Source organism: Coffea arabica, chromosome 1e (genome assembly GCF_036785885.1).
Source record: "Coffea arabica cultivar ET-39 chromosome 1e, Coffea Arabica ET-39 HiFi, whole genome shotgun sequence".
In the NCBI taxonomy this organism is placed as follows: Eukaryota; Viridiplantae; Streptophyta; class Magnoliopsida; order Gentianales; family Rubiaceae; genus Coffea; species Coffea arabica.
Window position 1 is genome coordinate 39,878,183 of NC_092311.1, and position 25,983 is coordinate 39,904,165.

General features: G+C 36.2%; 1 protein-coding gene and 1 non-coding gene across 2 annotated transcripts; one reads left to right on the forward strand and one right to left on the reverse strand.

The window, feature by feature from the left end:
• Window positions 1–14,002: 14,002 nt before the first annotated feature.
• LOC113720794 (uncharacterized) lies at window positions 14,003–15,775 on the forward strand. Its single transcript, XM_027245459.2, has one exon. The coding sequence runs from the start codon at window positions 14,003–14,005 to the stop codon at window positions 15,773–15,775; it is 1,773 nt and encodes a 590-aa protein (XP_027101260.2).
• Window positions 14,516–14,622, reverse strand: LOC140021786 (small nucleolar RNA R71). The gene has a single exon (XR_011825767.1). It is a non-coding gene; the product is annotated as a small nucleolar RNA R71 (small nucleolar RNA).
• Window positions 15,776–25,983: the final 10,208 nt, after the last annotated feature.

Below are 25,983 nucleotides of genomic sequence, written 5' to 3' on the forward strand. Positions count from 1 at the left end.
CGACCCAAGCCATCCCAACAAAACTGCAGCAAAGATTGGCCCTTTATCCCCGATGACCCCATTTTCTCTAGGGTGAATTCCATCAAGAGCGTAATTCCAGTGGAAAGATTTAGCTTTTTGGTCAGAGAAAATGCGGAAGAAGATTGAGGTGGAGAAGAATGAGTTGAGGAGAAACAGTGAAGAATTGAGGGAATGGGAAAAGCCAAATGGGGTTGTTGAGGGGTGGTGGGGAATGTGGGCGTTTGAGATAATAATGGAGTGGTGATTTTGGGGGTTAATAAACGAAACTGCAAGAGTTGGAATTGGGCGATGATGATGATGATGATAGTAAGGAGGAGGAGAAGGAAGCAGTGTGGAAAAGGGCTTTAGAGGAAGCGGCTTTTGGAGAGGGAAAAGGGAGTTGGGAAGATGGTGTCCGAAGGCAAAGAAAGAGGGAAATGAGTTTTGTCTGAAATTTGGCCAAGTGTTGAGTGTTTTTCTTCCAAATCAATTTTAAATGACGTCGTTTCTGCTTCTTTTAGAACCCCGCCTCTACTCTTTCAATTTTCAGCTTCCCGCTTCCACTATTGCATACTAAAAAATACGCGTTGTCTCTAAATTGTTGAACCTTTTTTAATAAAAGTAACGCCTTCTATCTCTTTTTCTTTTCCCAATCTTTGTGTAATTAACATTGTTTATTATGTTGAGCTTTTTCATTTCACAAGTTATATTAAAACTTTGGAATATGAAAATTTAGTATTTTTTGATTTTTTTCTTTTTTTTCTAACATAGGTTTTTTAGGACCTCTACAAAAAATAATGTTCAAAAACTAAAAGGCTTATTAAAAATATATTTATGATTCAAAAAAAGACCTTTTAATGTAAATATTTTTGGTATCAATTTAATAATTTTATCAATTATGCACGAATTGTGGTTTGACAAGACCAAACAATCTGTTTAGTTGATCAAATAACCAAAATGGTTTACTAATTCTATGTCACAAATAGGTACGTGTGACAACTCTTTTAAAGTCATCACTGAATCTTATTATTTAATGACGAGAACTAAGTCGTCACTAACGGTTGTCATTCTGTGACGAATTTTCTTGTCACTATTTCACATATTTTTTTGTCATAAAAGGTAGCAAAAGTCGTCACAAATTTGAACTCTACAGTGACGACTTGAACTTGTCACTATCATTCCTAGTATTCAGTGACAAGAATAGTCGTCACTTAGTGAACTTACAACTTTGTTTGGAAGATCTGTAATTGTTCATTACAAATATAGCATTGTCACGGCATTTCCGACAATTATAGTAAAAAATTAAATTTGCATGATAGTGACAACTTTGAAGGTTATCACTGAGTTTGTCTTAAAGAGTTGAAATTGGCCATTACAAATATAGTATTGCCATGGCATTTTCAACAATTATAGTAGAACATTCAAATTGACAAAAGGCAAAATCAACCATAACATTTAATTTGATAAAAGGCAAAATCAACGTAGAATATATGCCGCAAATTCATATATTTGGCCATAACACATCTATAAATTAATCAAAACAAAAGTGAACCACAAATGTTGGGTCCTAAATCCCACATAATCAATTCAAGTAGTAATGGCCAATACATATCCTTCCCAAAAGATAAGAGTACTAGATTTCTAAACTAAAACATAGACTATAGCACCAATGTCATATTTCAATCATCTCTAGCAGCATATCCAACAGTCTTCTCACGATCAATATGAAGCTAGACTGCATTGAAAATAAACATTTTTTTTAGAGTTGTGAACTTAATTAGTCAAAAAATTAGTCAAAAAAAGAGTTTCAGCCAAAATAAAAGAATATGTGAATTTTAAGAAAGCAGCCACCCCAAGTTTATAAGACTCGTTCTTTCTATTATCAAGTTTCATCCAATTTTTGTCCATGTCCTAGAGTTACAAATCCAGAACATAAGTCACAAATTTTTATCTACACATTACAACCAGAAATAAGCATAGATAAGCTAGTTATGAAACAATAGATTTCTTGAGGTGAATCTATAAAGATATAAGTGCAATTCCTAATGTGCATAAGTAGGCAAGGGGTAAAACAGGAAAATCTATACTTCTCTGTGTTTTTTCCAGATTATATATTAAACATACACTTTTGCTAGCTTAGACAATCATCCATGAATTTCATTTTGAAGGAACAAGGAATGGAATTGTTAAGTGGCAGCAACTGCAAATCTGTTAGTGTTGTTGCAGTTGCATCATTTGAAAGAGAGACTAATAAGTCAAAAACAATCTATTAAAACATAGTTTAAAGAAGTTACCTGACAAGTAATGAAAAATTAGAAGAACAGAGGTAAAAACAGGCCTAATTGTCTCTTGAGTCCAGTGTAAAGCAGCTGCAAAAAAGGCAATGAAAAAGCTGAGAACCATTTTTCAATTGAGGCTCCAATGAAAAAGCTGATTAGTGAACAAATATACAGAAAATAGAACACCAAACATAATGCACCAAGTGTAACAACCCATTTAATGGGATTAGATATGTTACCATCAGGAACAAAATCAGTTGCACAGAAAGTTGAGAAAAAGAATAAACTACATGCATAAAGCTTCAAAGATTTAGTGAGGAAAATGGACTGAAAAACATGGTACTGACAGATTTTTAACTAGGAGTGGTAGGACTGAGTGAGGAAATAATGGGTAAAGAGAAAATTTTTACTTGAGGTTTATACAGGTCAAGTTTATGTCATGATAAGTTCTGTAACAAAGATATTTGTGCCATCGTCTTCATTTTCTCCACCTTTATGTGTACTTCAGTTTCATAATGACAGAAACTCTTCGAATTAGTGAACTGTGGTAGTTGTTTAGATCAATAGAGTTCCATATTGTCCTTAATAGAATATTGAGTTTGAGCAAAACTCTTATCTGGATAAAAATTTCTCCCATTGCTGACCTTTTAGGCTTTAGCTAGCCTCTCTGCAATTCCAGTTAAGTGCTGTTATGAAGACATGACAAGAAAAAAAGAAGCAGAAAACAAGGAAATATACAAGTCTATTATTTAGTTTGAGAATCCTATTCAATTCTTGAATGGCATATGAAGTATGAACATGAAAGTATTAATTATACTTATAGATTGAGTAGAGCAGTAATAGCATTCATGGTTCTTAAAAAGGAAAAATAAAAAATGTGCTATGACTAACAAATTTAAGAATCTTGTCCATTTCCAAAATGTTATTTCATTGTCATAAGATTCTTTCTTCTTGATGAGACATTGTCGTATATACTGTGCTCAACTAAGCTTATGAGTGGGCCGTTAATCCATTTTGCTTTTACAATATAAATATAAGAAAAAGAAAAAGAAAGAGGAGAGAGAATGAGGGTAACAAGACTAATATAACAGATGTCAAAACAAAAACTCCATTACATTTTTTGGTTTCGAAGTTAAATTGTATCCCATAATAGTGTAAAGGCAGCTGGAGCCAACCTAGTGCTATCACCAAGTAGCCAAAAGTACCTCTAACAAGTGTAGTTGCATGAGTTTTATCAGCTTCAATGGACCTTGAAGTTCCAAAATCTGACACTTTGGCTATGTGCTTCCCATCCAAATGTATATTGTTGGACTCGGTGTCTCTATGATAGATGGGAATTGCGGCTGCCAAGTGTAAATATGCCAATGCTCCTGCTACTTCACTTGCTATTCTTAGTCTGAAGTTCCAAGTGAAGGAGAATGAATCATCTATCTAATTATGAATGAGGCTGGAGAGGGTGCCATTAGGGATAAATTCATAGACCAATAGAGGAACTTCTGTCTCTAAGCAATAACCCAGTAGTTTAACTATATTCTTGTGGTTGACTTGTTAAAGAACAATAACCTCATTAATGATTCAGTACCATAAAGCTTCTGTCAGTACCATGTTTTTACTTTATCTTTGGCATTAAATGCTTTTATCTAAATTAGTAGAACCATATATGGACTCTTTACAGGTTAAGTGCAATCCTATATAAAGCACATCAAAACCAACTAGAGAATTCTGTTTGCTTGGCAGAATAGTCAGCAGTAGTTGTTGACAAGAAATTCTAAAACTGAAAAAGAAGTTCCATTCATTCACAAGCAGGCCGTCATCATAGCTAAACATATTTTCTCTCTTTGGCAGAGTGGACGAGAAGAAGATACATCACTAGGACAATCTCTATTCAAAATAAGTAAATTTTGAAAGAGTTGCAAAAATTTCTAAACTTAAGCGGGGCTGTGATTCAAAACTTGGCCCTTCGCTGTGTCTATCCTGCATATAACTAACTTAATGCAAGTGTTCTACAAGTTACCTTTGCTGTGTTGAAAACAACATTTTTGCAGTCTGCAAGAATGCTCACAGACCAAGCAGGAAGGAAATATGAATTCCTCTTGAATGTGACGTTGGCATCTACTTTCCTATCATAGTTAGCAAGAAAGGCTACACAATCGTTTGAAGTTTCATAGTACACATGTGCCTGATCAAACAAATTCATTCTGTTTTTGGGATAAATATACTGCATCCTTTGCCTATTTCTGAAGACATAAACTGTAATGATCATCAGAAACGTCTATTGCATATGTCCTCTTATGAAAAACTCTTTCTCTTATCACTACCCACCATTATAGTGGGGGCAATGGGGAAGAAGTCCTTGAATTAAATCTGTCGGTTCAAATGTTCAACAGAAAAATTGGCCTCAACCTACTGTTGTCCAACTCATTATAGGAATAGAAATATCGAGTCAAGAAACGGGTTCTTCATTTTCCTTTTAAACAGGAACCAACCAATATCAAATCTAAAATTACAGAATAAAAACTCTTCAGAAAATCCCTTCATTACACAATCAACAGATATTTACAACACCCAACACTAAACTCAAATCCAAGCACAGACTGTGATAAGCCTACACATAATGGGCGGAAGACACATTAACAAACAACCATTAGACAGAAATGTTCGAAAATAAATGGAAAATATTGAGATCATTTACCTCAAATTATGCCATGACAACCTTAGGTCTTGTTTTCCTTCTAATTCAGTCTTCAAATTCTGACTTTTCCCCAAAATTCATGGTACTGGCTCAATTTAGGGATATTTGCTATCTACTACTCTACTAAAACTGCCCTATCAGCTTGGGTAGCTCTTTTTTCTTTTTTTTTTTTATAAACAAAGATGATGGGAAAGTTTATTGACAATGATACGTGCCTCATTGCTAAATTACAGAACCAAGAGTACCAACAGCTACCATTGGACAAAACTGAAATACCATATCTCAATGGAAATATTCAGAAACAAGAGTTTGCAGTTTTGAGTAACATTAGGCCAAAATTACCTCTTGTTAGGAATCTCCACTGCTTGAAACTGAATTCAACTGCACAGGGCAAACAATAACTTGTGCAGCATTTCAACCTAAATCATCTAAAATTGCAAAACTTTTATAACTTCTTCACTATTACCAGACACTCGTTCAAAAACCTCTCAAGCTCTGATGTATATACACTGGGAAAAGTCCGATAATGGTCAACATGAGGTGATGCACCAAAGTTGAATGCCCACACATTTTTCCCACTTCTCTTCTGTTCTTCAACAAATGACTCAACTGATGAGAATGGAATGACCTTATTAGCTGTACTATACAGATAAAGATGTGGGCAAGAAGGCCGGTTTTTTGAAAGGACGGAGATTATCTTTGTCAACTGCTGTTTGACGTCGTTCAAGTTTAGGAGATAAGAGAAGAGCTTCTCAAATGCTGACAAAAGTAAGGTTTTAACGGACAGGGGCTCCTTTTCTCGCAACTTTGAGGTATCAACTCCACTTTCCGATTGATTTCTTCCTACAGCTACAACTGATGGATAAGATGATGAATTGTATTTCTTTAGCAGGGCGGCAGTAAATCCAGCAGCCCAGACCTTGGGATCTATATTAGCGTCACTGACGGGCGCGGAGTATACATATACAATTAAGTTCATCCTAATCAAGTTTTACATTTATAAACTCCTAAATACCCCACATGCGATTTATCGCAAGTATACGAATCGTGAGCGAGTATAGGGTATTAAGGGTCGATCCCACAAGAAAGATTGCAATTACCGGTACTACTAAAGCTTCTCTATTATTTAGACTATCAATTAATTATAACAAATTAAAACCTGCTAAAATTATACAAGAAAATAACAAATGAAAGCTCCTTAGGTTGTGGTATCCCTAACTACTCATGCAAGTGCTATATTTGGATCATTAATTACTACATCTAGGCTAGTTATAGTGTAATTTCCTTATGCATTTGAATCCTACTTTCGTAGTTAATCAATTATACTTATAACTAATCCATACCTATTCTCATGGTTATGAAATTAGCTACAAATTCATTTCTTCAATGAAATTACATGAAATGAATCACTAAAAACCACATAGATGCACCTCTACTTTCGTGAGTGTACTCCCTATGTTTAGCACTTCTTGAACTAGTGTTAAATCTCAATTTCCATTGCAGAAACAACACCTTAGATAATCACAATTAATGGTACCAGATTAATCATGATTTAAAGAGCCAAAGTGCTAAATAACTTGCTCAAATCGTAGCAATCAAATAACCAAACAATTAACACTAACAATCATAGAAAGTTCAACCAAACCCAAGGTATAAACTTTAGAACCACATAATGAACACAAAATCCAGAACTTGTATATTAACTAAACTTGGAATCAAATACAAAAGATAAAGAGTTTGGAAGGAATACAACCCTTGTCACTTGAGCTTTCTTCCTTGCCTTCTTCATCCTCCATCTTCATCCTAATCTAGATAATAAACAAGAATGGAAAAGCTACACTACTCTATACTAAGCTAAACTAACACTAGGGAGATGAAAGAGCTACATTTCTGTAACTTCAAGCTTCTCCCGTATCTCTCTCTCTTTTTTTCTCCTATGGACTCCCCTCTCTCCCTTTTTAATGAATTTGGCTATTTCATGATGAAAGTTGGTCAAGGAATGAAGCTTTACACTTTCTCCTTACAGCTGGTAATGTTTCTCACATGTCTAGCATCACATGTGAGTTGGTGGAGGTGAAATTGAGTTTTACGCGTACATAGCAGCCTTTTCTGACTCTGGGCTGCTACAGTGATCCGAGCTGATACAGTACCTCGGATCCGTATGGATCCGAGCTCGGTTCCACTAACCCAGAAACAGCCAAGGGTTCGGATGAATAGTGGATCCGAGTGTGGATCACTTGCTCTGTTTTTTGCTCAACTTCAACCGATCTTTTCTTGATGTTAGAGGCTGAACCAGCTCATGTCTAAAACATGAAAGTTGTAGACTTTTGAGTTATCTTTCCAATGCATCAAGAATCACCTCATTTGGATCTGTGTAGGCTGAGATATGACCGAAATACCCTTGTCTGCTCCATGCTTTGTTCCAGTTTCGACCAATAACAATTGACTCTGTACTTCGGCTTTTTGACCTGGAAAACCTTCAAACTGGATTCAGATGTCTTCACCAAAGTTATAGATATATCTCTTATCTTCAAATTGGTTCAAGAATCATCTTAATCCGATCACTGTATCTCAAGTTATGGCCGAAATACGAAAATGTGTCAAAACTGTCAAAATACACTAAAAAGTGATAAAAACCTCATTTAATCATTTAAAAGCATTTTTCACCAATTATAGCCAAAATGATTCATTTTCTTCCAATAATATAACTAAAGTGACTAAAAATAATATAAAATATTATACAATTATTACGTAAATTAGTCACTTATCAAACTCCCCCACACTTAAATCATTGCTTGACCTCAAGCAATCCACAAATAATCAATTACAATAATTCCAGTGGTGAAACAATATAATTCCTCAAGACTTGGAAAATAATCATTATATCATTAATCAAATTACACTAAATACTCATAATATTAAGTAAAGGAAAGATAATTATACCCTAAATTCAACAAATTAAACTTAATCTCTTACCCTAACTTAATTTTACAAATAAGCAAATCACATAGTCAATTTATAGCCTTCCTCCTCCTATAATCATCTTTTTCTCAAAATTCTATAATTAAGAGGGATTTATTCATACTAATTTTTACTTAAATAGTGAGAATGCCTTTTTACGCGAAAATCGACACTTTTAGGTGAAGATCCCCGGTTACTCAACATTTCACCTATTCAAGTTGCTATGCATACTCTTAATTCAAGTACCTTTTTATACGAATGTCGACATTTGTAGATGCCAACCCCCGGTTACTCGGTACGAGAATCATTGGTGTAGAACAATTTTTATTTACTTTCTTTTCTTTTCTTTTTTTTCTTTTTTTCTTTTTTTCTTTTTTATTTTTCCCTCATAGAAAAATATATAAAAATAATCAAAAGAGGAGTATAACCTTTATCGACTATATCAATCACTTACTTGCAAAATTAAGTAAAGAGAAGAAATCTCATTAAACATGTAAAATTATAGGCATAATTTTCCTCACTTTACCAAATATACTTTCTAAAATGTAAAAATTCTAATTGCATAATAACTATTTCCGAGTTAAATGAGGACTAAACCTTCCAAAATACACATAAAGTTTCAACAATTGGAAGAATAAAACACTTAAGGTTGGAATACTTTGCCCTTTTTGAATGAAAATGCAAAAATTTGAAGAACTTTTGGGCCATAGTGAAATATTGGACAAGATGTTAGAAAAATTTTGACGGAGTTTCCCCATATAAATGGAAGAAAACTCCCTGCCAACAAACCCAATTTCAGGCAAATTATCCACATGGCAAATAATTCAAACATAACTCCAATATTTCTAAGCATTTAAATTCACAAAATATCATCACATAGAAAGTATTTGCAAGTTCAAATATTTCCTCCCCCACACTTAAACTTCACATTGTCCTCAATGTGAGAAAAGGAAAATAAATAAAGTGTAAAAGAAAATACTCCCCTTATGACTTGCGCGATCCAAATCCATGGCAATGTGATGAATTTCCAACCGTATTTGAGAAAGAATGGAGAGTTCACTTATTGCACCCTTTGCAATTGAGATGATTTGCATGAACTCTTGCCATTGCCACCTACAAAACATACAAAAACATTAATAGAACAGCTAAGACTTACTAAAAACAAGCCAACAAGAAGAAAAGTGGAGTTGAAAAGTGATCCAAGCCTTCGTTTTTAAAAGGATCCGAGGTCGTTTTTGAAAGGATCCGAGGTCGGATCATTGTGAGTGAGCTCGGATCAAGAAGTTCGAATTTTTTTCTGATTGCAGAAGTGGATCCGAGGCCTCGGATCCATTGAATCTGCACTTATTGCAGAATTTTTTGCAATTTTCAGTTTGACCTCAATTCTTCAAAATACACCCTAGATCATTTCTATGTCAAAATAAACCATTCGCGCACATGTAAAATGATCTAAACATGCATTTTAAACCTCTTTAATGCATCAAAACCATAATTACTGAATTTGAGGTATTGAGATCTTTGATCAAACTTCGCCTTTTTTGCCTCATTTGGTCACTTTTCCAAAACCTACAAATGAAAAATAACAAAATTACTCAAACTTATACTTTAAACATAAAATCACTCCAAAGTAACAGCAACTTAAACAAACATTGGGTTGCCTCCCAATAAGCACTTCTTTAAAGTCAATAGCTTGACTATTTCTCCTCATTTTTCAAGGAGGTTTAGTTAACGAATAATCCACCATTTTAGGTCGTGGTGGATCATTAAATGGTGACTTTATAGCAAAAGCCACATGATCTAATGATGTGAGAGATGGAAGTGACTTACATATTCCAAGTGTTTCATAGATATTACCTTGAACATGCACCACTTGAGAACTTACCAAAGGAAATGTCATGAGAGTATCTTGGGCAGGAATACCTTTAGAACCTATACTTTCAATGCACTCCTCAAGAGGGGTGAAAAATGAGTCCTTAAAACTCACCTCTTGAGGCTCAAAGTTAGTTCCAAAGATATTACCATGTGAAATGGACATTTGCTCATTGAAACACAATTGAGATTCATCATTTTCAGCAAAATGCAACCCATTTTCACATACAACATTCCCACCATTCATGCTAGGATCATTTTGCAAATTATTAGAGGAAATAACTTCACACAATGCATTCAATTGCTCATGTATTCTACCAAAGTAAGAAGCTAATTCATCTATTCTTTCCTCAATCCTATCAAAACGGTCGGAAGTTACATTTGCTAGCTTTTCTAATGCTAAATCAAATTGATTAGAAAAATTTTCTACAGCTAGCTCCCAAGATGCATTAGAATCATTAGCTAATAGTTCACTTTCTAACTCCCAAAGTAGAGGTGCATTAGCTAACCTTTCTATTGCCAACTCCCAAGATGGTTTTGATTCATATTGGACACTTTCAGGTTGGTAATCATAAAAATACGGATAATCACTATATGCACATTGATTTTGCCAACCATAAGCAGGAGAATTGCTCCAATTAGCACTGTATTGATCAAAACAAGGATTGTAATGCTCTAATTCATCATAATAATCCATACTTTGTGCTTGCATACATGTATTAGTAGCATGATAACCTCCACACAAGTCACAAATCACATGATAAGAATTAAAAACATTAACATTCCTCCTCTGCTCAATTTCATGCATCATGGTGTCCATTTGAACTTGTAACTTAATTACATCAAATTTTGCCTTTAAGCACCTTAAACCATCTTCAAAAGACATACATTTAGTAAATTCTTGGTTACCTCTGTTGAAGGAGCTTTGCACTTGGTAACCATCCATTGTCAAACCTCCATTTCTCAAGCATTGTCCCCCCTATTTTCTACTCTCCTTGATCCCCTAAACATGCTCTCAAAGTAGCTCAAAAACAAGTTTAGTCAAGAAGAATAGATGACCTTAAACATACAAAAACAAGACATTAAACATAAAAGACTCAACAAGACTCAAAACAAACAAGACACTTAACCAACAAAAACAAGTGAAATTGTCTAAATTAATAAAGTTGCTTTTCACATCGATATTGCCAAATCTTCCCCGGCAACGGCGCCAAAAACTTGACGCGGAGTATACATATACAATTAATCTCATCCTAATCAAATTTTACATTTATAAACTCCTAAATACCCCACACGCGATTTATCGCAAGTATACGAATCGTGAACGAGTATAGGGTATTAAGGGTCGATCCCACAAGGAAGATTGCAATTACCGGTACTACTAAAGCTTCTCTATTATTTAGACTATCAATGAATTATAACAAATTAAAACCTGCTAAAATTATACAAGAAAATAACAAATGAAAGCTCCTTAGGTTGTGGTATCCCTAACTACTCATGCAAGTGCTATATTTGGATCATTAATTACTACATCTAGGCTAGTTATAGTGTAATTTTCTTATGCATTTGAATCCTACTTTCGTAGTGAATCAATTATACTTATAACTAATCCATACCTATTCTCATGGTTATGAAATTAGCTACAAGTTCATTTCTTCAATGAAATTACATGAAATGAATCACTAAAAACCACATAGATGCACCTCTACTTTCGTGAGTGTACTCCCTCTGTTTAGCACTTCTTGAACTAGTGTTAAATCTCAATTTCCATTACAGAAACAACACCTTAGATAATCACAATTAATGGTACCAAATTAATCATGTTTTAAAGAGCCAAAGTGCTAAATAACTTGCTCAAATCGTAGAAATCAAATAACCAAATAATTAACACTAACAATCATAGAAAGTTCAACCAAACCCAAGGTATAAACTTTAGAACCACATAATGAACACAAAATCCAGAACTTGTATATTAACTAAACTTGGAATCAAATACAAAAGATAAAGAGTTTGGAAGGAATACAACCCTTGTCACTTGAGCTTTCTTCCTTGCCTTCTTCATCCTCCATCTTCATCCTAATCTAGATAATAAACAAGAATGGAAAAGCTACACTACTCTATACTAAGCTAAACTAATACTAGGGAGATGAAAGAGCTACATTTCTGTAACTTCAAGCTTCTCCCGTATCTCTCTCTCTTTTTTTCTCCTATGGACTCCCCTCTCTCCCTTTTTAATGAATTTGGCTATTTTATGATGAAAGTTGGTCAAGGAATGAAGCTTTACACTTTCTCCTTACAGCTGGTAATGTTTCTCACATGTCTAGCATCACATGTGAGTTGGTGGAGGTGAAATTGAGTTTTACGCGTACATAGCAGCCTTTTCTGACTCTGGGCTGCTACAGTGATCCGAGTTGATACAGTACTGATACAACGGTTATTTGGCGTATTTTACACTGTTATTTTGTCCTAATTTTGACTATTCACGGTGCTAAGAACTGGAATTTCACTCATATTCGACATTTGTGTGAATTGTAGGTGGTCGGCATAAAAAATGATCTCACGAGGCAAATTTCCAGAAGACCTTTCATTTCAGAGCGTGGCCACGCCTTGGAAGGTGGACGAAACCGAAAGCCGGACTGCGGTCCACGTGAACCGCGAGGAGCACGGGATTAAAACTCTAAAAGTCCCTTTGTTTCAAGGAATTGGGCCAGACGTTTTTTTTGGTTGCTTGACCTCCTGCGGCGGCTATAAAAAGATAGGAAAAAGACAGATTCGGGACATCATCTACTTTAGGCTTTAGTTTTCTTTTTCTACTTTTGGGGTCAGGCGCCCTTTTTCTTGGCTTTTGTTCTCTTCTCCGGCAGCAATTGCATAGGAGATTAGATAGCTTAAACTTTTCTTATTTTAGGCCGAATGGGTCTGACGAAAAAGACTTTTCTTCCCCTTGCTTTTGTCCTTTACGTTTGACTCTTTCACTTTAGTCTTCGGATCTGTACAATTCGTGGGGGCTTTGGCATTGAATTTGGGGATTCAGTACGATTGCCAACGCAGAGATAAGGAAGACGCTTTCTTTTTTCTTTCTTCGTACTTCACTGTTCCAGATTCTTCGATGTCTGCGTGGATGAAATTAATTAATTCGCGCAAGGTTGATACGATGAGGAGCGGCTAATTTTCTCCTCTACTCAAAGGTTGACGCGAAGGCGCGGTCCATAATATCTGTGAGATCTAATCGAATCTTCATTATTTCTTCCAATTTATTGCTATTCGTGCGTTTCCTGAATTAATTGTTCATGGGTATTTTATTAATTGAATATCAACGGCCGGGTATTTGATTTAATTTAATAGCCTACTGCCACGTTAATTAAATAGAATCCGTAATTGTTCATTTAGTTAACACCTCGTGGCAACCACCATAATTGATTTTATGATGGGGAAACGCAAGATCTAATTTAAATAAATCCTCTTAGCGTGTTTATTGGTTAGGGTTGGGTTCTTCTAGGTTTAATGCAATTGGATAATTAAATTCCTACGGTCGTACCTAGGGTTGTTATCTGGTTAAAGAAGCAGTCAATGGTCGTACCTTGACTGTCAAAAAAGTAAGGAAGAGTTGGTTGTCAGAGCTTATTGATGGCTATAACCAACCTAGTGATAAATGGATGAAATATCTTTGCATCGATGATCATTTAATTGGACCGTGCCTGAGCAGTTGATCCTTTGGGTAGAACTTTTATTAATTGCTATTTTTAGTAAATTGTGCTTTGTGAATTAGTTTTGAATTTTGTTGGCTTTATTTTATTCTTATTTTCATTTGCTTCCCATTGAAAATCCCCCAATTTTGTTCTACTGATTTGGAAAGAAATAATTTCCTACCTGCTCCCTGTGGAATCGACCCTACTTGCCATTGTACGCAAAATTAGTATTTTTATAGACAAACCCGGTATATCGGATTAAGCAAACTCTTCGAGAACAGGGTGAATCAAGTAACCCATTACACACCTAGGGTCCCTGCTCCAGTACTTGGATTTGTTCTATAATTATTTAATTGAGGTGGTAATTAGGACTTTTTAGTAATTATTATTGCACAGGTTCGGCACCTGTCAATTTTTGGCGCCGTTGCCGGGGAGCAGGCATTTGGATTATTTGTTTCTTTTCAAATTCAGTTTTTATTTTATTTTATTCTTCTTGGTATTTTTGCTAGTTTATGCTCCGTTCTTCTCGCACAGGTGAATTGTTATACGATCCTGAGGTTGAGAAGGCAGCGCGTAGGCGGAGGCAAGAGACCAAGAGACAAAAAGGAGGGCACTTATTTGCTGCAAACGAGTCAGTGGAAGACGAAGTAAGCATGGCCAACACCCAAACATTAAGGGAGTTGGCTGCTCCGGAGCTGACTCACCAGCCCTTATGCATCACATTCCCTACTTTGGCTGAGAATACTGCTTTCGAACTGAAGTCGGGGCTGATTCAACTCTTACCTTCTTTCCATGGTCTCTCTGGCGAAGAACCCTACAAGCACGTTAAGGAGTTCGAGGTGGTTTGCATTAGTATGAAACCTCCTGGGGTCACTGAAGAGCAAATTAGACTGAGAGCCTTTCCGTTCTCTCTCAAGGATGCGGCTAAAGATTGGTTGTACTACCTACCAGCAGGTAGTATTACCACATTGGCACAGTTGAAAAAGAAGTTTTTGAAAAAATTCTTCCCTGCATCCCGGGCTGCGAGTTTGAGGAAGGAAATCTGTAACATTAAACAGTATCCCGGGGAATCCTTGTATGATTATTGGGAAAGGTTTAACAAGTTGTGCACTAGATGCCCGCAGCATCAAATTAGTGAACAACTGTTAATCCAATACTTCTATGAAGGACTCCAATCAACTGATAGGAGTATTATAGATGCTGCAAGCGGGGGAGCGTTGGTAAATAAGACCCCGAGGGAAGCGTGGCTGCTCATTGAGTCGATGGCGGAGAATTCTCAACAGTTTGGCTTCCGTGAGACTAACCCTACCCGTAGGGTCAACGAGGTGGAGACGTCATCTATTCAGCAACAATTGTCGGAACTAACATCCGTTGTTCGACAATTAGTGGTGGGAAATATGCCCCAAGTAAAGGCCTGTGGAATCTGCACAAATATGGGTCACCATACCGACTCATGCCCTATGTTGCGAGAGGATGAGGCCGAACAAGTGAACATGGCTGGAGGCGTGCCCGCGCCTCGTAGGCAGTACGATCCATACTCCAACACGTACAATCCGGGTTGGAGAGATCACCCCAATCTCAGCTATGGTAGTAGGCCACAAAATGCATTCTCCAATCGGCCTCCAGGTTTTCAGCAACCTTGGCAACATAAGTCTCAACCCTCGTCCTCAAGCTCAGGGAGTTCTTTGGAAGAAATTGTCAAGAGTTTGGCCACAACTACCACTCAACTCGTCACGACCACCACTCAGCTCCAGCAGGAGACTAGGTCCTTAGTTGCAAGTACTACTCAATTCCAACATGACACCAAAGCAGGCATGAAGGACATGGAGACTCGCATGAGTCAAATGGCAACTGCCATTAATCGCCTGGAGTCCCACGTCTATAGGAAATTGCCATCGCAACCTGAGGTAAACCCCAAAAATGTAAGTGCCATGACATTAAGGAGTGGCAAGGAGGTGGAGGGATCTAAGTTGACGATTTCGAAAATCAAAAGTGAAGAGCAGATAGAAAAGGGAATTGAAGAGGAAGGGCGCATTCGCGAAGAGTCTAAGGTAACATCTATTCCTTCGATCCCTATTAAATCTAATCTAGCTCCATTTCCTTGCAAGTTGGAAAAGACAAAGAGGGCAGAAAAGGAAAGAGAAATCCTGGATGTGTTCCGCAAAGTTCAAGTAAACATCCCCCTATTGGACGCGATCAAGCAGGTACCCAAGTACGCAAAGTTCTTGAAAGACTTGTGCGTTAACAAAAGAAAGCTAAGGGGTGATGAAAGAGTGATGGTATGAGAGAATGTATCAGCTGTACTTCAAAGGAAACTCCCACCCAAATGCAGAGATCCAGGTATGTTTGCTATCCCCTGTAAGATTGGTCATTCTAGTATCAAAAATGCCATTATAGATTTAGGAGCTTCTATTAATGTGATGCCTAAGTCAATCTATGATTTCCTAAATTTAGGACCTTTAAAAGAAACGGGGATAGTAATTCAATTGGCTGATCGTATATGTGCTTATCCGGATGGGATAGTTGAGGATGTTTTAGTGCAAGTAGATGGATTAATTTTTCCTGCTGATTTTTATGTGCTTTACATGGATGATAGAAGTGCCCCAAATCCATCACCCATTATATTAGGAAGACCATTTTTGAGTACTGCCCAGACTAAAATTGACGTTAGTAAGGGTACTCTCACGATGGAATTTGATGGAGAAATAGTCCACTTTAATATTTTTGATACAATGAAACATCCTGTTAACTCTCATTCTGTGTTTGCTATGTATACCACTAATCCCTCTGTGCAAGAATTTTCTAAGTTTGCTTATAGGGGTAAATCCAAGGTTGTTGCGAACAAGTCCTATAGGATGAAAGCAATTCATGAGGTAAAAATGGAGAGAAAATTTAGGAAAAAAGTTGCACTCAATGGCCATGTGGATCCTGGAGGAGGGCCACCAATTACAAGGAAAATTCAATTACATCCAAACTAAAGAGTGGTGTTGTGTCTAACCAAAGACATTAAAGAAAGGCGCTACTTGGGAGGCAACCCAAGGCTTCTTTTGTTTTAGTTTTCTTATATTTTTGAAGTTTTTGTTAAGTGTTAGTGTCATTTAGTGGGTTGTTATTTTGTGACAGGAGTTGGCAGCTAGACATGCCCATGCTAGGTCATCACACCTAAGGAATGGAGTTTTGGAATTGACGGTCAGACGACTATAACTTCTAAGGCGTGCCCACGCCTTCCAACCCTTCCGAAAAAGAAACTTCAGTCTTCTCCTTCCTGTTGGTGTTGCGTCCGCCGCCACCACACCACCTTGTGCACGCAGCCGTCTCACCCCCCTCCGCCTTAGTATCTCATTTTCCCTCCCCGGAGCCAGGAAAGTTTCTCTTCTTTCCTCCTATTACTTTATTTTGTCTCTTCTACATTGAGGACAATGTAGGTCTTAGGTGTGGGGGGAGTGGCTTCCATTAGTTCTTTTTGCTTTGTTTTTCAAAAAAAAAAAATGAAAACATGGGATGAATGAAAAAAAAATGAAAAACATTGTAGTTAGTCGGCTTTTTGGTTATTTATATGCTTGTTAGTGTTGGGGTATGTTACTGTGATGAATGACATAATCAAAGTGAGTGGGTATGTTGTCGGATATGCTAGCTGTGCATTTTGCTTCCCTTGGCAATGTCGTTCAATGTTGAATATGCAGGAATTGACCCATTCTTGTAACTTTTGGGGAGTTTTTGAGCCTTGCTTGAGCATATTATTCTTGTTTGCTCTATTTTGTTTGATTGAGTGGGTATCACTCATGGTATTGGCATTCTAGAACTTGCTAGTTTATGCATGTCGAGGCCACATTTTTGTTGAATTGGATGCATTTGAAATGATAAGGGCATTTAGGATTTAACCCTCTTCAGCTATCTAAAAAATCAAGCCCTCATCTTATCTCCCAATAGTGAACTAATTTGAGCTTTTGTCCTTCGTTTCTGGTTGATATCCGTGTTTGTTAACCCAAAACCTCTTTAAACTTTCTTGTTTACCCCTGTGTTGTCAAGGGATGCCTGAATTCCATCATTTGTACAAAGCAAACAGAAATGGGGTTGCAAGTGCTGATAGATTAGGAGGTATATGATACTATCCTTGTGTAAAGGAGGGGAAATTGGAAAAAGGCCACTGACCAGAGAACTTTGGCTTACAGGGCGTGCCCACGCCTTACAGGACTGTCTCTTGAAAAAAAAAAAATTCCTGAAGAGACCTCGTGACCAGAGGACTATGGGCTACAAGGCGTGCCCACGCCTTGCGAGCAGTATTAAAAAAAAAAAAAAAGAGAAAGAGGAAAATTGGGGGCACTTGTACAATGGGCACAACAAATGAAAATTGCCTTGTTAGTGAAACTCCTCCAATAAAGCACTGTGGTTATTGGTGAGTTTCGGACATTCTCTTGACACTTTTCCCCCTATCTATACCTTCTTAACCCGCCTTTCACCTGAGCCCCATTACAACCCTATTAAAGTCCCTTTGATTTATGTGTTTGGTTCACTTTTAAGTGGTGGAGATGTGATAAATGTGCAAGCCTATGGTAATGGCATTCCGTGCTGTTGAATTGAGCGTTCCTAGTATTCATATATATTTTTTGAATTACAACATGTCCGGTGTGTTCTACCTTTGGTGATATTGTCAGGGACTCTAGATGCTTGTGTTAGTATAGACTACTACATGACCTCTGCTCTCTTGGTTGTACTTCTGAGCTCCGAAATGCTTGAGGGCAAGCATTGTCTAGGTGTGGGGGGATTTGATAGAACGGTTATTTGGCGTATTTTGCACTGTTATTTTGTCCTAATTTTGACTATTCACGGTGCTAAGAACTGGAATTTCACTCATATTCGACATTTGTGTGAATTGTAGGTGGTCGGCATAAAAAATGATCTCGCGAGGCAAATTTCCAGAAGACCTTTCATTTCAGAGCGTGGCCACGCCTTGGAAGGTGGACGAAACCGAAAGCCGGACTGCGGTCCACGTGAACCGCGAGGAGCACGGGATTAAAACTCTAAAAGTCCCTTTGTATCAAGGAATTGGGCCAGACGTTTTTTTTGGTTGCTTGACCTCCTGCGGCGGCTATAAAAATATAGGAAAAAGACAGATTCAGGACATCATCTACTTTAGGCTTTAGTTTTCTTTTTCTACTTTTGGGGTCAGACGCCCTTTTTCTTGGCTTTTGTTCTCTTCTCCGGCAGCAATTGCATAGGAGATTAGATAGCTTAAACTTTTCTTATTTTAGGCCGAATGGGTCTGACGAAAAAGACTTTTCTTCCCCTTGCTTTTGTCTTTTACGTTTGACTCTTTCACTTTAGTCTTCGGATCTGTACAATTCGTGGGGGCTTTGGCATTGAATTTGGGGATTCAGTACGATTGCCAACGCAGAGATAAGGAAGACGCTTTCTTTTTTCTTTCTTCGTACTTCACTGTTCCAGATTCTTCGATGTCTGCGTGGATGAAATTAATTAATTCGCGCAAGGTTGATACGATGAGGAGCGGCTAATTTTCTCCTCTACCCAAAGGTTGACGCGAAGGCGCGGTCCATAATATCTGTGAGATCTAATCGAATCTTCATTATTTCTTCCAATTTATTGCTATTCGTGCGTTTCCTGAATTAATTGTTCATGGGTATTTTATTAATTGAATATCAACGGCCGGGTATTTGATTTAATTTAATAGCCTACTGCCACGTTAATTAAATAGAATCCGTAATTGTTCATTTAGTTAACACCTCGTGGCAACCACCACAATTGGTTTTATGATGGGGAAACGCAAGATCTAATTTAAATAAACCCTCTTAGCGTGTTTATTGGTTAGGGTTGGGTTCTTCTAGGTTTAATGCAATTGGATAATTAAATTCCTACGGTCGTACCTAGGGTTGTTATCTGGTTAGAGAAGCAGTCAATGGTCGTACCTTGACTGTCGAAAAAGTAAGGAAGAGCTGGTTGTCAGAGCTTATTGATGGCTATAATCAACCTAGTGATAAATGGATGAAATATCTTTGCATCGATGATCATTTAATTGGACCCTGCCTGAGCAGTTGATCCTTTGGGTAGAACTTTTATTAATTGCTATTTTTAGTAAATTGTGCTTTGTGAATTAGTTTTGAATTTTGTTGGCTTTATTTTATTCTTATTTTCATTTGCTTCCCATTGAAAATCCCCCAATTTTGTTCTACTGATTTGGAAAGAAATAATTTCCTACCTGCTCCCTGTGGAATCGACCCTACTTGCCATTGTACGCAAAATTAGTATTTTTATAGACAAACCCGGTATATCGGATCAAGCAAACTCTTCGAGAACAGGGTGAATCAAGTAACCCATTACACACCTAGGGTCCCTGCTCCAGTACTTGGATTTGTTCTATAATTATTTAATTGAGGTGGTAATTAGGACTTTTTAGTAATTATTATTGCACAGGTTCGACACCTGTCAATTGAGTTTTACGCGTACATAGCAGCCTTTTCTGACTCTGGGCTGCTACAGTGATCCGAGCTGATACAGTACCTTGGATCCGTATGGATCCGAGCTCGGTTCCACTAACCCAGAAACAGCCGAGGGTTCGGATGAATAGTGGATCCGAGTGTGGATCACTTGCTCTATTTTTGGCTCAACTTCAACCGATCTTTTCTTGATGTTAGAGGCTGAACCAGTTCATGTCTAAAACATGAAAGTTGTAGACTTTTGAGTTATCTTTCCAATGCATCAAGAATCACCTCATTTGGATCTGTGTAGGCTGAGATATGACCGAAATACCCGTGCCTGCTCCATGCTTTGTTCCAGTTTCGACCAATAACAATTGACTCTGTACTTCGGCTTTTTGACCTGGAAAACCTTCAAACTGGATTCAGATGTCTTCACCAAAGTTATAGATATATCTCTTATCTTCAAATTGGTTCAAGAATCATCTTAATCCGATCACTGTATCTCAAGTTATGGCCGAAATACGAAAATGTGTCAAAACTGTCAAAATACACAAAATCCCACTAAAAAGTGATAAAAACCTCATTTAATCATTTAAAAGCATTTTTCACCAATTATAGCCAAAATGATTCATTTTCTTCCAATAATATAACTAAAGTGACTAAAAATAATATAAAATATTATAAAATTATTACGTAAATTAGTCACTTATCAGTCACCTCCTGAATCAACAATAATTCCCTTGATTTTCTCCAATAAATCTGGCCTACTTTGCAAATTCTCAAGAATGGAACCATACCTCCTCAGATGCTTCGGATTCGACCCAAGCCATCGCAACAAAACTGCAGCAAAGATTGGCCCTTTATCCCCGATGACCCCATTTTCTCTAGGGTGAATTCCATCAAGAGCGTAATTCCAGTGGAAAGATTTAGCTTTTTGGTCAGAGAAAATGCGGAAGAAGGTTGAGGTGGAGAAGAATGAGTTGAGGAGAAACAGTGAAGAATTGAGGGAATGGGAAAAGCCAAATGGAGTTGTTGAGGGGTGGTGGGGAATGTGGGCGTTTGAGATAATAATGGAGTGGTGATTTTGGGGGTTAATAAACGAAACTGCAGGAGTTGGAATTGGGCGATGATGATGATGATGATAGTAAGGAGGAGGAGAAGGAAGCAGTGTGGAAAAGGGCTTTAGAGGAAGCGGCTTTTGGAGAGGGAAAAGGGAGTTGGGAAGATGGTGTCCGAAGGCAAAGAAAGAGGGAAATGAGTTTTGTCTGAAATTTGGCCAAGTGTTGAGTGTTTTTCTTCCAAATCAACTTTAAATGACGTCGTTTCTGCTTCTTTTAGAACCCCGCCTCTACTCTTTCAATTTTCAGCTTCCCACTTCCACTATTGCACACTAAAAAATACGCGTTGTCTCTAAATTGTTGAACCTTTTTTAATAAAAGTAACGCCTTCTATCTCTTTTTCTTTTCCCAATCTTTGTGTAATTAACATTGTTTATTATGTTGAGCTTTTTCATTTCACAAGTTATATTAAAACTTTGGAATATGAAAATTTAGTCTTTTTTTCTTTTTTTCTTTTTTTTCTAACATAGGTTTTTTAGGATCTCTACAAAAAATAATGTTCAAAAACTAAAAGGCTTATTAAAAATATATTTATGATTCAAAAAAAGACCTTTTAATGTAAATATTTTTGGTATCAATTTAATAATTTTATCAATTATGCACGAATTGTGGTTTGACAAGACCAAACAATCTATTTAGTTGATCAAATAACCAAAATGGTTTACTAATACATGCATGAAACACTAAATCTATTTGATACAAGTACTGATTCATACACCATAAAAAATTTGATTATTGTAAATTGTAATACATAACAAACGCCAGTCATGCAATTGTCAAGATTTTTACTTAATTTCATATTAAATTTTATTATTCTTTGCCATTATTTTCACACTATGTTAATCAATAATTTTCCATATGTTGTCAAGAGAACTAAATAATGAATTCATGATATTTTTTAACTTTATAACAAGGTATTAGCTAAATTTGGAATAATTAAAAAATAGGTATACATTTTTTTTACAATACCTTCCTTATTTTGCCAATGATAAACACAAAATAAAGTGTAAAGCATAGGGTGCCATAATAGAATTAATAAAATTGGTTTATCACGTACGAGGCTAAATTGCAAAAGATAAGGTGTCATGGTAGAGTTAATGAGATTAGTTTACCACATACGGGGCTAAAATATAAAAGTTCGGTTGTCATAACATAATTAATTAAATTTATTTACAGCATATGGGCCATATAGAAAAAATTAGGGTGGCATATGGGGCTAAAATGTAATAGTTAGGGTGTCATATAGTAGAATTAATAAAATTTATTTACAACATATGGGCCATATTGAAAAAATTAAAGTGGTATGTAGGGTTAAAATGTAAAAATTAGGGTGTCATAGTAGAATTAATAAAATTTATTTACAACATATATGCCATATTGAAAAAATTAGGGTGACATAGTAGAATTAGTGAAAGTAAGTTGGGAATAAACACTTTGGACAGTGACGACTAGTTGTTGTCACTAATTTAGAACTGACAACTATATTGTGACGATATTTTAAGTTATCACTGTAGGACCAATTTCAATGACAACCTATTTTCCAGTCGTCACAATGGTGATCTCCCGCCACACTGGCTAGTTGCGCGCCATCCATATTGTGACGACTTATCCCATGTTGTCACTGTTGCCGGGTGAACCCACGATCAACTATGACGACATTAAAACTCGTCACTAAAGTTTTCAATTGTGACAAGTTTCTCTGTTGTCACAGAGAATGTTGTCACAAAAGACCAAATTTCTTGTAGTGGAGAGAAGAGGAGAGAGGACGAGGGAGGGAAAGGGAAAGAGGAGGAGGGAAAGGGAAGTGGAGAGAGAGAGAGAGATATGAGAAGACGGTGGTGGTGGGTAATGGTGGCAGCTGGTGGAGGAGGGGGGGAGGAAAAAAGAAGATGGGGGATGAATACTTTCTAAAAATTTTATAAGTATCTCAAAAATTTTAAAATTTGTAAAAGCATCCAAGATAGTTTAGGCAAAGGAATTTAAGCGCCAAATATAAAAAGAAAAAAATTAAATAATAATAATAATAATACATCACTTGTAGGTCACATATAGGTTACAAGTGAAATTCCATATTGTTTAAAGTTTAAGAGGATTATATGGACATTTCAAAATCATAAGGTGTCCAATTGATTTTTGCCAAAACCACGAGGAGGTTTTCTGTATTTTACCTTTTGTATTACCGGTTTATTTGGGATTTTATAATAAGTTGACACACATCCCACCATTTTTTATAATTATTGAATAGTTACCAATTCCTTTGAATATGAATTTATCTAAATTTAAACTTTATTAATAAATTTCCATACTTTTGATGACCATATTCTATTTTTTTTCAAAATTCTTTTGATATTTTTGAATTGACATTAAATTTGAAAACCATGAGTGTACTTAATAAGTTCAACATTAGTTGGACAAGTATTCAAACATGTGACAACTGGAAAGAACAAGAATCCATTCATTTAGTTTATGCTTGTAAAGAGCTAATTGTGATTTCATAATGCACAAATAATGCACGTGCAAATCCTACTACTTATTTTTTGAAACTTAAGGTATTGTTATGTAGAGAGTTACTTCAACATTTTTGTACTTGTTAACGAGTAAACCTGATATCTTTAGGATGCAACCATTCTAAACATGTCTTGATGTTTTAGAAAGACACATAATTTGAAGTATATAATTTGTTGGCATAGACTAATGTAGAACTTACCATTGAAAAGAGAAATTTTAGTGGCATAATTGGATCCTTAAACAATCTAATAAAGGCATGGCTTACCATTTTGCAACCGTATATCATTACAAATTGAGGAGCTAGTACACTATCCCACTGGAAACAAATCTAAAACACTAAATAGCCTCAATCGGACAACTATATGTTTACCAAATGTAAGGGAAATAATTGAAATAAGTGGAATCTCCTACACTTATCCCAAAAATTTACCACATGATTAATATTTGTACATGAAGAGGTAGTTATCCAAGGGTTTAATCCTCTGGTTGTGGAAAATAAATAAATAAATAAATATATATATATTGAAAACAACTTTCCAGACTCCAGCTCTTAAAAAGCTCCCAACTACCCATCTCTTTTTCATAGAATTTGTAAGGACCCAAAAATTTTCTTATTTATCGGATATTACAAGTTTACTTAAGCATTTATTTACTCATTTTCTCCGAATTATTCATTTCGACCATTTACAAATCCATTGATATGGAACAACGCCTCTTTTATATTTTAAAACATTTTGTTGGAAAATTCACTTTTCAAAAATTCGTTTAGTTCGAAATAACAAGTACACGTTTTCGAGGCTATACTTGAATCAGGAGTGTATTAATATTGGAGAATTAAAAATGATCAATAGTAGATTAAGAAAAGTTAATTGAGGAATTAATACTAGACTCCTGTGAGGACTCGCAAAATTTATTATTTTAAATTCCTATTTCGAGCTCATTGTATATTTAATTGCCCATTTATTCCGAATAATATTTTCTAGCCTTTTCAGACCTAAGTGACGGGTATTTTACATACGTGCAAGCTAAAAAATACCGAATTACACCCGTTCACTGCAAGTATACAGATCAACTAGTAGTTTAGGGTATATATCGGGTCGATCCCACAGGGAAGAGTGAACAATTACCGGTATTACTAAAGTTTCTTTATTATTTAGACTATCAATTAATGATAAGAAATTTAACTTACTGCACTTATACAAGAAATTAACAAATAAAAGCTCCTTAGGTTGTGGTATCCCTAACTACTCATGCAAGTGTTATATTTGGATCATTGAATACTACATCTAGGCTAGTTATGGTGTAATTTCCTTATGCATTTGAATCCTACTTTCGTAGTGAATCAATTATACTTATAACTAATCCATACCTATTCTCATGGTTATGAAATTAGCTACAAGTTTATTTCTTCAGTGAAATTACATGAAATGAATCACTAAAAACCACATAGGTGCACCTCTACTTTCGTGAGTGTACTCCCTATGTTTAGCACTTCTTGAACTAATGTTAAATCTCAATTTTCATTGCAGAAATAACACCTTAGATAATCACAATTAATGGTACCAGATTAATCATGATTTAAAGAGTTAAAGTACTAAATAATTTGCTCAAATCATAGCAGTCAAATAGCCAAATAATAAGCACTAACAATCATAGAAGGTTCAACCAAACCCAAGGTATAAACTTTAGAAACACATAATAGACATAAATTCCAGAACTTGCATATTAACTATGTTTAAGAATCCAATACAAAAGATAAAGAGTTGGAGAAGAGATAACCCATGTCACTTGAGCTTCAACTTCTCTTTCTTCATCTCCATTTTCATCCTATTCTAGCCATTATACAAGAATGGATGAACTACACTTACTACACTATCCTACACTAAGGAAATGGAAGAACTACATTTCTGCACTCTTCAAGCTTCTCCCGTATATTTCCCCCTCTCAGACCACCCAAAATGTCTCTGCATATAAACTGCTTAAGAGCTCCATTTTTCCAAGTCAAATTCCACATTTTGATTCCCAAATCTCAACTTTGTTAGGATAGTCAATAACAAATGTTTTTGACTTGAAAATAAGCCACCTTGTCTGCCCTTTTGTCTTCTGAAGCATGTGCACCGAATTTTCTTGCAACTTATAGCTGGAAAGTGGTATGAACACAAGAGAATTGACTGAGCAAATTGCAGAATTTCGGCCAGAAAACGCGCCTTTACAAAACGCGTCTACAACTCGCGTTTTGTGCACTCGCGTTTTCACTTTGTTCTTACTTCAACTGCGATTTCCTCCATGATGCAGGCCGAACTGGCTTTTGTACAAAACATCAAAGTTGTAGATCTTTGAGTTAGCTTTCCAATGCTTCAAGAATCATCCAAATCGGAGCTTTGTAGACTGAGATATGATCAAAATACTAAACACTGGTCGGAACTCTGTTTT

What these genes read in the sequence shown, in the direction of transcription:
- LOC113720794 (XM_027245459.2), top strand. Translation starts at nt 14,003, where the DNA reads ATGCTCCGTTCTTCTCGCACAGGTGAATTGTTATACGATCCTGAGGTT.